The sequence below is a fragment of the Oxyura jamaicensis genome, chromosome 3 (assembly GCF_011077185.1).
Source record: "Oxyura jamaicensis isolate SHBP4307 breed ruddy duck chromosome 3, BPBGC_Ojam_1.0, whole genome shotgun sequence".
Taxonomy (NCBI): domain Eukaryota; kingdom Metazoa; phylum Chordata; class Aves; order Anseriformes; family Anatidae; genus Oxyura; species Oxyura jamaicensis.
Window position 1 is genome coordinate 97065446 of NC_048895.1, and position 12590 is coordinate 97078035.

Below are 12590 nucleotides of genomic sequence, written 5' to 3' on the forward strand. Positions count from 1 at the left end.
CCTCTGCTCAGGTCATGCCCTGAAGGACCCAGAAGTGACCCTGGCTGACTCACCCGAACACGCACAGACAGGGCAGCAGGTGACTGCACAGCCCATTTGCTTCATTTCTTCTTTGTGCACATGTGAGCATCTCCCACTCCTTTCAAATTAAGCTCGTCTCTGCCCTCTTGAACGTTGCTGTTCTTGTACATGTTTGCTGCATTATTATCTTTGTCATCTACCTCACTCAGCATTGTTTTGCTCAGGGAAAACAGGAAGGCACAATGTGCTGCTGCAAGAAAGCTTGTTTCTGTGACACCACCACTAGCAGAACACACTAATTAGTCGATCAGATCAGAGCCTGCAATGTCTCTTCCAACATTGCAAACTCATCTGGGGGCTGACAACTAAAGCAACAGGCATAACTTTCTTAATTAAAGACTTTCGCTTATTTTTTTGTTCCAAATTATCAACTTAAATACCAGTGCCACGACACAGGATCAAAAGATTGCGACTGCTGAGTAACACTGTCAGCATAACTGTGCGCTAAGACATTTCTGGGAATATGGCAAGAGCTACAAAGTAAAATATATTTATTAATTGAGAACATCTGAATAGCAAAATATTAGCAACATGTTCCTTTCACAGATTGTTTACAAGGAAGGACTTTATTCATACAAGCATTGTTCTCCTCACCCCAGTCTGTGCCCACACACATTCCACATCCAGTGGAGCTTTGCACATGAACATCTCTGCTTCTGCCTCAATGAATCTTGGGAGACTTCTCTGCAGAGGCAGCTACCAAAATTATGCCAGCCAGTTGCTTGTACAGTGCATTCTTATAAGAATAGCTGAAATGCCAGTACTGGTGATATTTTCCTTTAGCTCATTAATGCTAAAAAGCATCAGGAATTAAGTCCATGCAGAGCACCACTCAAGATGTGCATATTCAGTGTTTATAACTGTATTTTACAGTTAACTGCATTTTGCTACTCAGAAATTAAACTTTTTTTTTTTTTTTAAAAAAAAAAAAAAAAAAAAAGAAGTGATGCTGAACTGTGAAGCATCACGTGGCACCAAATGGGAGTGTCTAGATTGGTACCTCCTAAGTCAAAAAACTATCACATGCTTCAAATACACAAACAAGAGTTTCCAAGTGATACTTTTTAGCCATTTTTAGTACATACCCACATACACAGGGCAGCTTCTACAGTTTTAACCCAAACATGCTAATGTTAAATGTTGATGGTGAAAAGACATTAGTTTACAAGGCTTTAGAGCTATTGCCAGGGGTACGACATTACCCTTATCAAGTTTGGGAGACTATTTCAAAATAAGTCATCTTTAAATACATATATTGCAGACTGTATCAGCTACAGACAGCAAGTAAAAATAATTGAGGCATTTTTTTCAACAGTAAAAAACTCACGGTAGACAACGTTCAATAAAATAATTTTATTTATGCACTCAGTGTAAAGACGCATTCAACAAACATTGCATTGTACAAGGAACAGACTTAAATTTATTAATTCATTAACATTTCTAAATTCACTTTAAGTGGGAATCTCCCTGAGGTTAAGAAGGGTGTCTTTCATAACTGTACAACACCAATATTTAAACAGCGTTATCAGGAAAAAAAAAGGCAAAAACCTGAAAATTTGGACTTAGGTATTTAACAGAAGAAGAGACCAACAGAAAGTGCTGGAAACTGTTAGCCAAAAACGTCGCTGTGGTACCCTGACTGCTGCGGGATCATGACCAGGTAAGAGTCAATGTAACACGTTTTGGAAAAAAACATAGGATGTAAGACACAAATGGAGGAAAAACTGATTCAGGAAGGCTGTATGGAAACAGCTAGAACCAGATATCTGGCCAGGGCGCCTTAGGTAAGACATTATTCTGTTTTATTTTTAAAAACAACAGAAACACCCCCAAAACAACCAACCAAACAACAACAACAACCAACAATTAAAAACACCACACACCAAAACACAGGTTATTTAAAAAAAAAAAAAAAAAAAAAACTTCACCCAGAAAGGTGACACAAACAGCACTCCTTGGATAAGCCTGCCCAAAAAGAAAGCAGGATGAAGTGTCTAACAGTCACCTTGGCAAGCAGAAAATTCACCCCAAAAAATTATGCCAAAAGTTTCCAAATCATGGCAGTGGCACCCCCTGTGACCTGATCCTGTTCCCACTGAAGGTGACAGTGAATTTTTTCTAAATCAGACTGCAGATGAGGCCTTACAAAAGAGGCCTGAAAAGGACTGGGATTAATTTCATAATAACAAAATTTATAAACAAACTGTAACTCATTTTTGGGTTGAAATGATTATAAGAGTAATTAAAAAACAGAACCTTCAAAGTTTTTGTTTTTCCAGTCCTTTTCTTCAGAGCAGTAAGACAGTCACCCACAGTCATACACCAGAAAATATTCTTCTGAAGGGAGCAGCCAAAGAAGAACAAGGAAGTGAAGAAAACATTCCAGCAGGAAAAAAAAAGAAGAGGCTCTGTGTAACAGAACTGATAACTCCACCTGCTGCCCTTCAAGATGGAGAAGGAAGGTTGTCTGTATTTCTATGACGTGTTGTATTTCTAGCTGGACTATAAAATCCCTTCACCCCTCAAACCAACAGAAGTGTAAAGTGAATGCTGCCATTTGTATTATTGCATAGCTCTCCTGTTCTAGCACGTGTAGCAGGTTAGTGGGTGCTCTTCGGTATTATTCATTACATAGTAAGACATGCAAAAGGTTTTACAGATGTACTATAAGGTGGTCATTACATGGAAAAAACTCACACAAAGATATGTATTAAAAGATTGCCCTATTCTGATAACAATACTTTTAATGTAAGATTTAAAGTCCACTTAAATTAAAAATTAACACATCAATTAATAATACAAATACTAAGCATTAGAAGCCTGGTGTCACTGCCTTAACTATCCACCTGTCTGCCTTGACCACACCTAACCTTATTTTTCAGCCCCAAATTCACTAATCCCAAACTTCCATACAGTTTTATTTTAGCACATAAAAATTTCACTTCCTTTAGCCAGCCACTGTAAAAAACTGAGCACTTAGCCCAAACTTCCTTTTTTGTGATGGTAATTTTCTATTAGGATTCTTCACACTTCCGTAGCTAGGATTTTTAGTAATTACCATGCTTTACTGAATTCAAACCTTTAAATTCTGAGCTACAAAGAGTGCACCATCACCTTGGTGTCTAGTGACTTAGCATTCCCCTTCCCCACACTCGTATTCTGCACAATATGCATTTGGATCACGTTTGCTGGGGACTGCCCAGCTGGAAAGCAGCTTTGCAGAAAAGGACCTGGGAACCCTGGTGGACACCAAGTTGAACATGAGCCGGCAGTGTGCCCTTGCTGCATAGAAGGGTGATGGCATTCTTGGCTGCATTAGGCAGCGTGCTGCCAGCAGGCTGGAAGGTGACCATTCAGCACTGGAGAGATGTACCTGGAGTGCTGGCTCCAGTTTTGGGCTCCCCAGTACAAGAAGGACATGGGCATGGAGAGAGGTTGTGGAGTCTCCTCCTTGGAGATCTTCAAAAGCTGCCTGGACATGGTCCTGGGCAGCCTGCTCTGGGTGGCCCTGCTTGAGCAAGGGTTGGAGCAGATGCCTCCAGAGGTCCTGCCAACCTCAGCCACCCTGTGATTCAGTTCTCTTTCTGAGGAATTCATTCCTCTTCTTTCTCCTAAAGCATTTTCATTATTACTCTTTCTCATGTAGCCCCTCAGAAGTACACAATTTCTAGCTGCAGAGAACTCTTTTTTCCTATAGCATGACATCCAGGCAGGTCATACTGCCAAAACACTATGACCTCATTCTGGCCTGCTTAGAAATATGAAGATAGCACAAAATTTACATTTTCTGTACTGAATATCAGCAAGATAATTGCTTTGGTTGCTATGTAAAATTATGATGATCCTCTCAGCTTAGTTTTGAACAAGCAATTTCAGATGTTCACCACTTCATCACTGTCAATATCTGGATATAAATTTGTGATGTAACAGAGAAAGATTCCCCATACTACCTCTTTGAGAGCAGATCTTCAATTCTGTGCTCATGCAAAGTCAATTAGGGAACACAGCAACCTGAACACTAGTTTCCCTGCCCTCACCCTGACAAAATCCAAGACATTTCTGCCAAAATTAATTAAATAGGCTTGTTTACACCAAAAAGTGCTCCTCCACCTTAATTTAAAACAATATGCTCCACCATGGATCAGCAGACAAAGCCTCAACCTAAATTCTTTACAGCCTGGGCTTGTCCAGTCATATTACTTTGGAAAATAAACCTGTGCAGCAGCCACGTCACAGCAGAAGACCAAGTTTCAAAAGACAGTCTTTTTTATCTCAATAGCTCAGTGCAACAGTATTAAACGTATGTCACTCTCCTGCCACTAGGTGTCACTCTCCTCTACCGTGATCTCCATACCCTGATCGGCTGTCCAAAATTATATCCAGGACCGAGCGGTATCAGCGGGAGAATAACCACCGCAATTTGATAAACCCCAATCTAAAAATCAGCTCTGTTCCCTAGGCCAAGGACAGATTTCGAGATGTGGTAGATAAAGTGCAAAGGACTGTTAGTCTCACTTTGAGTGTTCTTCAAAGTAAAATAAAAATACTAAAAATAAAAATGCTAAAAGAACAACAGAACTTCTAAAAGAGGTGGTATGGGCTTTCCTCCAAAGAGGAGCCACCTCAGATTTTAAAATCCTCTATAACTAAGAGGCTTTCCAAAAATATGAGGAACTACAACAGGAGTACTAGTGGAACTAATTGCACAACTACTCATTTGGGACCCACAAAGAAGATAATCTCACCAGTCAACCAGCATTTTTTTAAAGGATTAAACAGCCAAAGGTTTTGTCATTGGCTCTTGTATCTCAAGTCCAGAGAGGACCACAATGATTACCTAGCTCGACCACCAGCATAACGAACTGACACTGACACTCCCACTCCTTACTACATACATTTGTGGTGGATATGAACTCCCATACAAAAGGCAATCTGGAAACTACAACTCTGACAGCAAACACTCAACCCCCTCTTCCTTTTCATCCTGTGCACTTAAAAAAAAACAAATCCAGCCACGACGACATCCTGCCACATGACCAATTCAACCACCGGGAACACTTTAGTAGCACACAGGAACCAGATACCCACACATACCTCATTTGGGCCACAGTTGATCTTAATAAACTTCTTAACGTGATTTTCAGTATCAGTATGTCCTTCACAGGTGAAACGGGAATCAAGCTAAACTTGATTCAAGCTGAGATCAGCAGACAAATTAACTACAAAGCCACTTAGAAGCATTAGGACAAAAGATACCATTAGAGAGCATGTCATTGCTAAATCATGAAATACCAATTGCTAAATCATGAAATATTGTCCACCCTGACAAAACAGCTGGCGTAATTCTTCACTAAGATGTTGAAGATCTTGCGTATATATGAAATACAGACAATGATTTTAAATACTTCTTATGCTTACAGAATACTAACAGCAAGGAATGACTTCCTTAATGAGCTTCTTGCAAAAGCTTGTACTTCATGGGCAGATTCCTTTGCAGTGTATTTTTCTGCTGTATGCTAATATCATACTAGGAAACAGATGTTTCAGTGTTATATCTTCTTCTTTTGATGTGTGTCACCATTTATTTTTCCATTTTCTGTCGCTTTACTTTCAAAGTTCCAGTCAGTTGGGCTGAGGAGCTGCTGAGTTTTTTTGTATGTCCAGTATGGGTTAAGTATTACTGTGACAGCAAATAATCCAGAGAATGAAACAATAAAATGAAGGAGTCCCAGATTTTTTATCACAGAATTCCAGTTGAAAATAAGCACCCACCACATGTGGTAAGTAAGAATCATGCGGCAGTGGAACAGGTGGATCATCACCCACTGGTTGGCCTTCCAGAAAAAGGTATTTGCACAGCCAGCCTAGAAAAACAAGAACAGAAAGCATGCAGAAGTGAGATTGTTATTTCAAGATAAGGAAGCAAAGAATCCCTAGAACTAATGCAAACACCCAGCTTTTGCATACACACACACCCCAGGCATTTTTTCACGTAGAGATACGGTGTTTTGTCACATAGAGCTATGGTATTTTTTCACATATACATCATCCTAAACCCCAGCTCTAAACCATCCCACTATCCAAACGCAGACACCATCACACAGAAATCTATTTGGAGGACTACAGAAACATGATCGTGACAGAAACAGGTATCACAAGAACATGGATGTCAGTTAAATGAACAGCCTTGCTGCAAAGTTACCTAGGCAAACCACACAGATTATTTATGGAGAAGTGAGATGCACAGAAACTCTTAGGAAGATAATTTGGGAATTATCAAGTTCTTACCTTTAGAAGCATCCAGGAAATGCACGTTGAGGGAGTGCTCATCTCCAGCAACATTCCCATCAAAGGTAGATAATGTCCAGATTCTACATTGATTACTAGACCAGCCAAGCCACCAAAAGCAAGTAGGTGATGAACTACCAAGAACACATCAAATGTTCTAAAAACAATGTTGGACACATGAACAGCTACATTTTCAAGCAAGAAAAATCCAGCAGCTATTAAACAGTTAAACCAGCTCCACTTTTGCTGTGAATACACTTTGTCTGCATGAAAAACGGGATCTATGAGCAAAGCCCATAGGCCAGAAACACAGCTCTGAAGTCCAAATACACCACGTGTGACTGCCATATTCCAAAACACCTTCTCCTTTGCATGCAACGCACGATAAGTGGTACTTATCCAGGAAGACAACCAGTGGGACAGAAGAAATACTCCCAGGTAGATTAAAAAACCAGCAGCTAAAAATGTCAAACGAACTTCCCATAAGAGGTAGTCCCAGTCAAAAATGGTCCCAAACACTGGATCATCATCTGTGGGATTCATGTCTTTTTTTTTTTTTTTTTTTTTTTTTTTCTTGTGATAGATCAAAGTCTTGCAGGGGGCTGGACACTTCTCACCCACACTATTGTCTCCTTTATGCCTATTCAGCCTCTGCTAATATGCAAAACCAGAAACCATGAACTCTTCTTTTTCCATCTGGAAGAAGAAGAAAAGAATAAAGTGAGTCTTACTAGAACATCATATGTATACACAGCTCCTGAACTACATAGAACTCACTTTTATTGCTGTAAGACTTTATTTATTTATTTATTGCAGTAAGTTGCCATTAGGCACGGTCATCCCAAAGACAAGTAAATAAATGAAGATCTTTTTTTTTTTTTTTTTTTTAAGATTAACAACTGGCCTGGAAAATTTCTACTAGTACAAAGTAACTCACTGAAGCAGAAGAAGAGGAGGGCAAAGAAGGAAGGCAAGAAAGAGGAAGAGAAAACAAGAAGCAAATCCTGTTTTCTTACTCACGAAACTCACATTTCAACAGCAACATGGTGTCACTAACCATTATTCTTCTGCTCCTCTGCTTTTCCCTGATTTTCCACAACTTTGTACAGTTTTGGGCGCGATTCAGAATCTCACATACACACCTGGGACATAAAAATATGAAGTTATCCCTGTACATGAAATAAGTCACATGGGATAACACATGGGATAAGTCACATGGTTAACACATGGGATAACTCACATGGGGTAACACCACTTACAAAGAAAAGGGTTTTCGGGATCATGTCTCAAAACAAGGCTTAGCAATCAGCTTCCAAAGATTAAACAACTTTCCAACAGAAAATCTATTCCAAAAATGTGAGAAGAGCATGGAATGCAGACAAGCAACGTTAACATGTATTATTAGCAGCATTACCATAATTAACTGAACAGCCCAGCAGTAGGCACCTCAAGTTAGCTGAAACTTCCTGAACACACTGTAGGTGACGATCATGGACTTGTGGGGAGGGGGTAACAGGGAAATACGTGAGTGCCACTTCATGTTCAGTTATAATTTAGATGACACCAGCACGACCACCAGCCCCGCCACCACCCGCAGACCCCAGCGTGGCAGGAGCTAGGTTTCAGGGCTCAGAGACCCCAGAGAGCTGCACCCCCCTCAGCTCACCCTACAAAACGCCCCCACCACGGGCCGGGACGGGTGTTGGGCGCTGCAGGGACCTGCCCCCCCCCACCTCCCCCCGGAGCTCCCCCGTCCCCATGCGGCCCCTGAGGGACCCCGAGCCCCTCGGCCCCACACGGGCAGGGCAGCGCCCGGCGGCACCGACCCCAAACCCCCTCCCCTCGCCCCTAAGAGCTCAGGGGCGGCCCCGAAGCACGCACCTCGCTCGCACCCGCCGCTCCTCGCCGGTAGCGCTGCCCCAGATGGCGGCCCGGCCGTTCCCGGCTCCAGGGCCGCCTGCGGCCGGCGAGACGCCCCCCGGCCCGGCTCTGCCACCACCCCGCTCGGCTCCGCCGGCGCCATGCACCCAGCGCGCAGGCGCCAACACCGCCCTCCTCCTCCTCCTCCTCTTCCTCCTCCTCCTCCCCCCCCCGCGTGCCCGCGCGGTGGTACGAACCATACCGTGCTGCGCCGCGCGGGTAGGGCCCGGCCGTACCACTGCGAGCCGGAGGGGGGGGGACGGACCAGCCCGCCTCGTAGTCTGCCGGGCCCCAAGATGTCTTGACACAGAAAGGGCTCCAGGAGCCACCCTCACGCTTTTCCTCAGAGGAAATCCATGAGGAGGACTGTTTTTATTATTATTATTATTATTTATTGTTTTATTTTTTTTCCCCTACAGTTTGAAAACAGCCTTGTTTACATTCCCCCCCCACTGAAACAGACTCCTCAATGCCACCGAAAAGTTAATCGTATTTACTAGATGCCTGTTGTTAAAAAAAAAAAAAAAAAAAAAAAAAGTAGCACCGATGCCACAACGAGTACCCTTACCTGTAATTATCCAATTCCATTAAAGACAGCAAATTGTAAAAGGGATGTCACAGAGTGCTGCTACATGATTCTTTCCATACTTGTGAAAAAAGTTCTTGTCATCCCCGTGACTCAGGCTGCCCGGTTCTGAGGGCAACACAGGAGGGCCCAGGGAAACTATGCAGGGAGGTTTCCTCAGCGGTGGTGCAAAGCTGTGTCTGGGTTTTAGTTTGGAACACAAGACCTATGAGGAGCGGCTGAGGGCACTGGGGTTGTTTGGTCTGGAGAAGAGGAGGCTCAGGGGAGACCTTATTGCTCTCTGCAAATACCTGAAAAAAAGGTGTGGGGAGCTGGGGATCGGCCTCTTCTCACAGATAACCAGTGATAGTGACTAGAAGGAATGGCCTCAAGTTGCACCAGGGGAGGTTTAGTTTAGAAATGAGGAGACATTTCTTCTCAGAAAGAGCAGTCAGGCATTGGAACAGGTTGCCCAGGGAAGTGGTGGAGTCACCGTCCCTGGGGGCGTTCAAGGAATGGTTGGACCTGGTTCTTAGGGATATGGTTTACTGGGTGGCATTGGTGATGGCTAGACCAGATGATCTTGAAGGTCTTTTCCAACCTTAATGTTTCTATGATTCTACACAAGTCACTGAGCTGGCTGAAGGCTTTGCCAAGGGGAAGCTCAGGCCCATGTCTGACCACGATTCCACTGAAAGATGAAAATCAAGCCACAATTTCCCTTACATGGAGAATTGGTCTAGAACAGCTGAAACGCTAAGCTGGGCCTGCTTGTGGTGAAAGACCACATCTGGGAAATAAAAGTCCTCAAGGTCTGACTGGTGCTCAGCTTCCAGCCTGAGAGGCAAGCACTGTCAGTAGTGGTGGAAAACTGGGTCCTGCCAAAGTAGAGGGATATCTGGGGAGGAGGGCTTTTTGTCCATGTGTTTGTAATTGCCAGTGTGATAACTCTGTCCCTGATGGATTCCCCGAGCTTTCTGAAAAGTTAAATCTGTTTATGTGCCACCTCAGCAGTTTAGACATGAGCAGCCATCCTCGGTTGTTCATATGAAAAATCCAGAAACAAAATCTACTGCCTCCTACATGCTGGGTGCAAGCTGCCGGTAGGCCTTCTCTGAGCTCCTCTACAGACAGCCCCAAGGGACACCAGGCTTTGGCAGAAGCCTCGGGAAGCCTTGCCCACACACCCAGACACTATTTATGTGTCATTTGGTGAGTCACGTGTTGGAGCATTCCTGCCACGTCACTACAAGCAACCTCATCCCTGCCCAAGAGGCCCAGACTCAGCAGTAAGCCAAGAGATTTCAGCTAAAATAGTTATTTCATACAGAGAGCACACTCATGATCAAATGACAGAGATCGTAATGACATGCATTGGCAAGTTGCTCTTGTAGGTAGAAGGATTCGTCTTTGCACAATAGGAGGAGCAAATTTGTTGCAAAGCTTTGTGTCCCCACCTGGGGTACTGCATCCAGGTCTGGGGCCCCCAGCAGAAGAAAGATGAGGATCTGTTACAGCGGGTCCAGAGGAGGGCTACAAAGTCAATCACAGGGCTGGAGCATCGCTCCTATGAAGAAAGGCTGAGAGAGCTGGGGGCGTTCAGTCTGGAGAAGAGAAAACTCTGGAGTGACCTTACGGCAGCTTGTTGATACTTAAATGGGGCTTATAAAAAAGATGGATGGCAACTTTTTGCTTGGACAGACAATGAGGGGACAAGAGGGAATGGTTTTAAAACTAAAAGAGGGGAAATTTAGGTTAGATGTTATGAGGAAATGCTTCACTCAGAGGGTGGTGAGGCACTGGAACAAGTTGCTCAGAGAAGCTGTGGTTTCCCCATCCCTGGAGGTGTTCAAGGCCAGGTTGGACGAGGCCCTGCGCAACCTGATCTAGCATGTGGCATCCCTGCCCATGGCAGGGGAGTTGGAATTGGGTGATCTTCAAGGTCCCTTCCCAAACTTCTTTGACTCTATAGATCCATGATACTGTCAGAGTTACCCGGATGGGGAAAAAGGGCCATAGAGCCTGAAGGATGCTAAGCAGATCTGGGGGAGCTGTCACTTGGGAAGTGCTTTCTAGCTGGTGGTGGATATCCATTTAATTACCTCTGTTCCCCTACAGATACCAGTCCTGTCCTGGGTAACATAAAAAAGGATGACTAGCAATGCCATGCCTGATGCACCCCAGGGTACAGTAGGCTCTTCTGGCTGCCAGGGCACACTATTGACTCATATTCAACAAGCTGTCAACCAGACCCCCAGATCCCTTTCTGTAGGGATGCTCTCAAGCCTCTCATTCCCCAGTCTGTATGTATAGTCAAGGTTGCCCCATCACAGGAACAGAATCCTGCATTTGTTCATGCTAAATTTCATGTGGCTGGTGATTGCCTGGCCCTCTAGTCTGTCAAGATCTCTCTGCAAGGCTTTTCTACCCTCAAGACAGTCAACAGCTCCTCCTAATTTAGTGTCGTCTGCACACTTTACCGAGTGTGTGTTTGACTCCTGTGTCCAGATCATTTATAAAAACATTGAAGAGGACTGGCTCCAAAAATGATCCCTGGGGAACCCCTCTAGTGACTGGCTGCCAGACTGATGTTACCCCATTTACTACAACCCTTTGAGCCCGGCCCATCAGCCAATTGTTCATCTGTTATATTATGCACTTGTCTAGCTGTATGCTGGACATTTTGTCCAGAAGGATATTGTGAGAGACAGTACCAAAAGCTTTGCTGAAATCCAGAAAGATTACATCTGCTTGCCTTCCTTGGTCAACGAGGTGGGTTGCTGGAGCTGTCACAGTGCGGGCTGTTGTTCTGGCTTCCCCTAATTTTATTTTTCTTATCATTTTCTTTCAGGAATTCTTTTAAATTGTAACATGTTGAGGCAGGAGATTTGAGTTTTATGTACATGTAAGTTGCTGTGATCATACTGTAAAAATAAGGTCACAGATACAGTTTTTTTTTTCTTCTGTGCTGCCTTTCTTGCTATTCTCAAGCAAAATCTATTTTTTAAGAGCTACCAGCGTTAGCCATGATGTAATAGTTTAGCATTACTTTCTCAATCTACTGATACTACAACCCTACTTAGTGACAACTTTTTAATAGCTGTCTCATTATGGTAATTATGATCACTTCAAGTATTTCAAAATAGTTCTTCCTGTAATGAGTATCATCTTTCATTTTATGTCATGTTCAGTCCTCCCATTTAGAGGCAATCAAGCTGGATCCTACACCATGCCCTGTTCAAAGTTCAGTTTCCTGATTGTCTGCACTGTCTTGGTTTTGGGCAACTTTCTTGGCATCTTTTGAATGCCACTGCTGGAGGAGCAAAGAGCTCCTCCAGGCAGGGAACCCTGCGCATACGCTCTGGATGATCTCCCCATTGTAGCTAAGAGCCTCTTTATAATGGTGGGGGTAGTGCTTGCCTGCTGTCAAGAACTGAACAGTATTTCTTGCACAATACTCATGTTTTGTTGCCTCAGTGGCTACATCTATACTACTAAATAAAGAAGGTCAAGGTCCACGTGGGGCCTGCCTGTTACTTTGAAATAGGGCAGCTTCATCCAAACTGCCCATTGAATATGACTTCGGCATGAGCTGTCACCCAAAACATCCATAGAAATTCTGACTTCTGAAGGTCATTTTGATCAGACTCCTGCTCAAAATGGGACCAATGCCCCAAACCAGGACCTGTCTAGAGAAGTACCAGTTGCCACAGGCCAGACTTCTTCCAGCCAGCAT

At 43.7% G+C, this 12590-nt stretch overlaps 1 protein-coding gene across 3 annotated transcripts; it reads right to left on the bottom strand.

Moving 5' to 3' along the window:
- Positions 1-1419: 1419 nt before the first annotated feature.
- Positions 1420-8512, bottom strand: CLN8 (CLN8 transmembrane ER and ERGIC protein). Of its 3 annotated transcripts, none has more exons than XM_035321583.1 (4): positions 8251-8435; positions 7427-7511; positions 6370-7065; positions 1420-5945 (listed from the first exon to the last, which is right to left on the bottom strand). In XM_035321583.1, exons 3-4 carry the CDS (start codon positions 6910-6912, stop codon positions 5631-5633), a joined length of 858 nt encoding a protein of 285 aa, XP_035177474.1. In that variant the 5' UTR covers positions 6913-7065; positions 7427-7511; positions 8251-8435; the 3' UTR covers positions 1420-5630. The 3 variants fall into 3 exon arrangements, with proteins under 3 accessions (XP_035177474.1, XP_035177473.1, XP_035177475.1); XM_035321582.1 differs by having other exon boundaries at positions 7399-7511; XM_035321584.1 differs by lacking the exon at positions 1420-5945 and having other exon boundaries at positions 6943-7065; positions 8251-8512.
- Between the last annotated feature and the right edge of the window lie 4078 nt (positions 8513-12590).

Excerpts from the sequence above, each read along its gene's own strand:
- CLN8 (XM_035321583.1), bottom strand. The coding sequence starts at position 6,912 with ATGAATCCCACAGATGATGATCCAGTGTTTGGGACCATTTTTGACTGG. Across the intron at positions 5,946-6,369 it reads TTTCCTGGATGCTTCTAAAG|GCTGGCTGTGCAAATACCTT; the intron begins GTAAGAACTTGA and ends TTGTTTTTCTAG.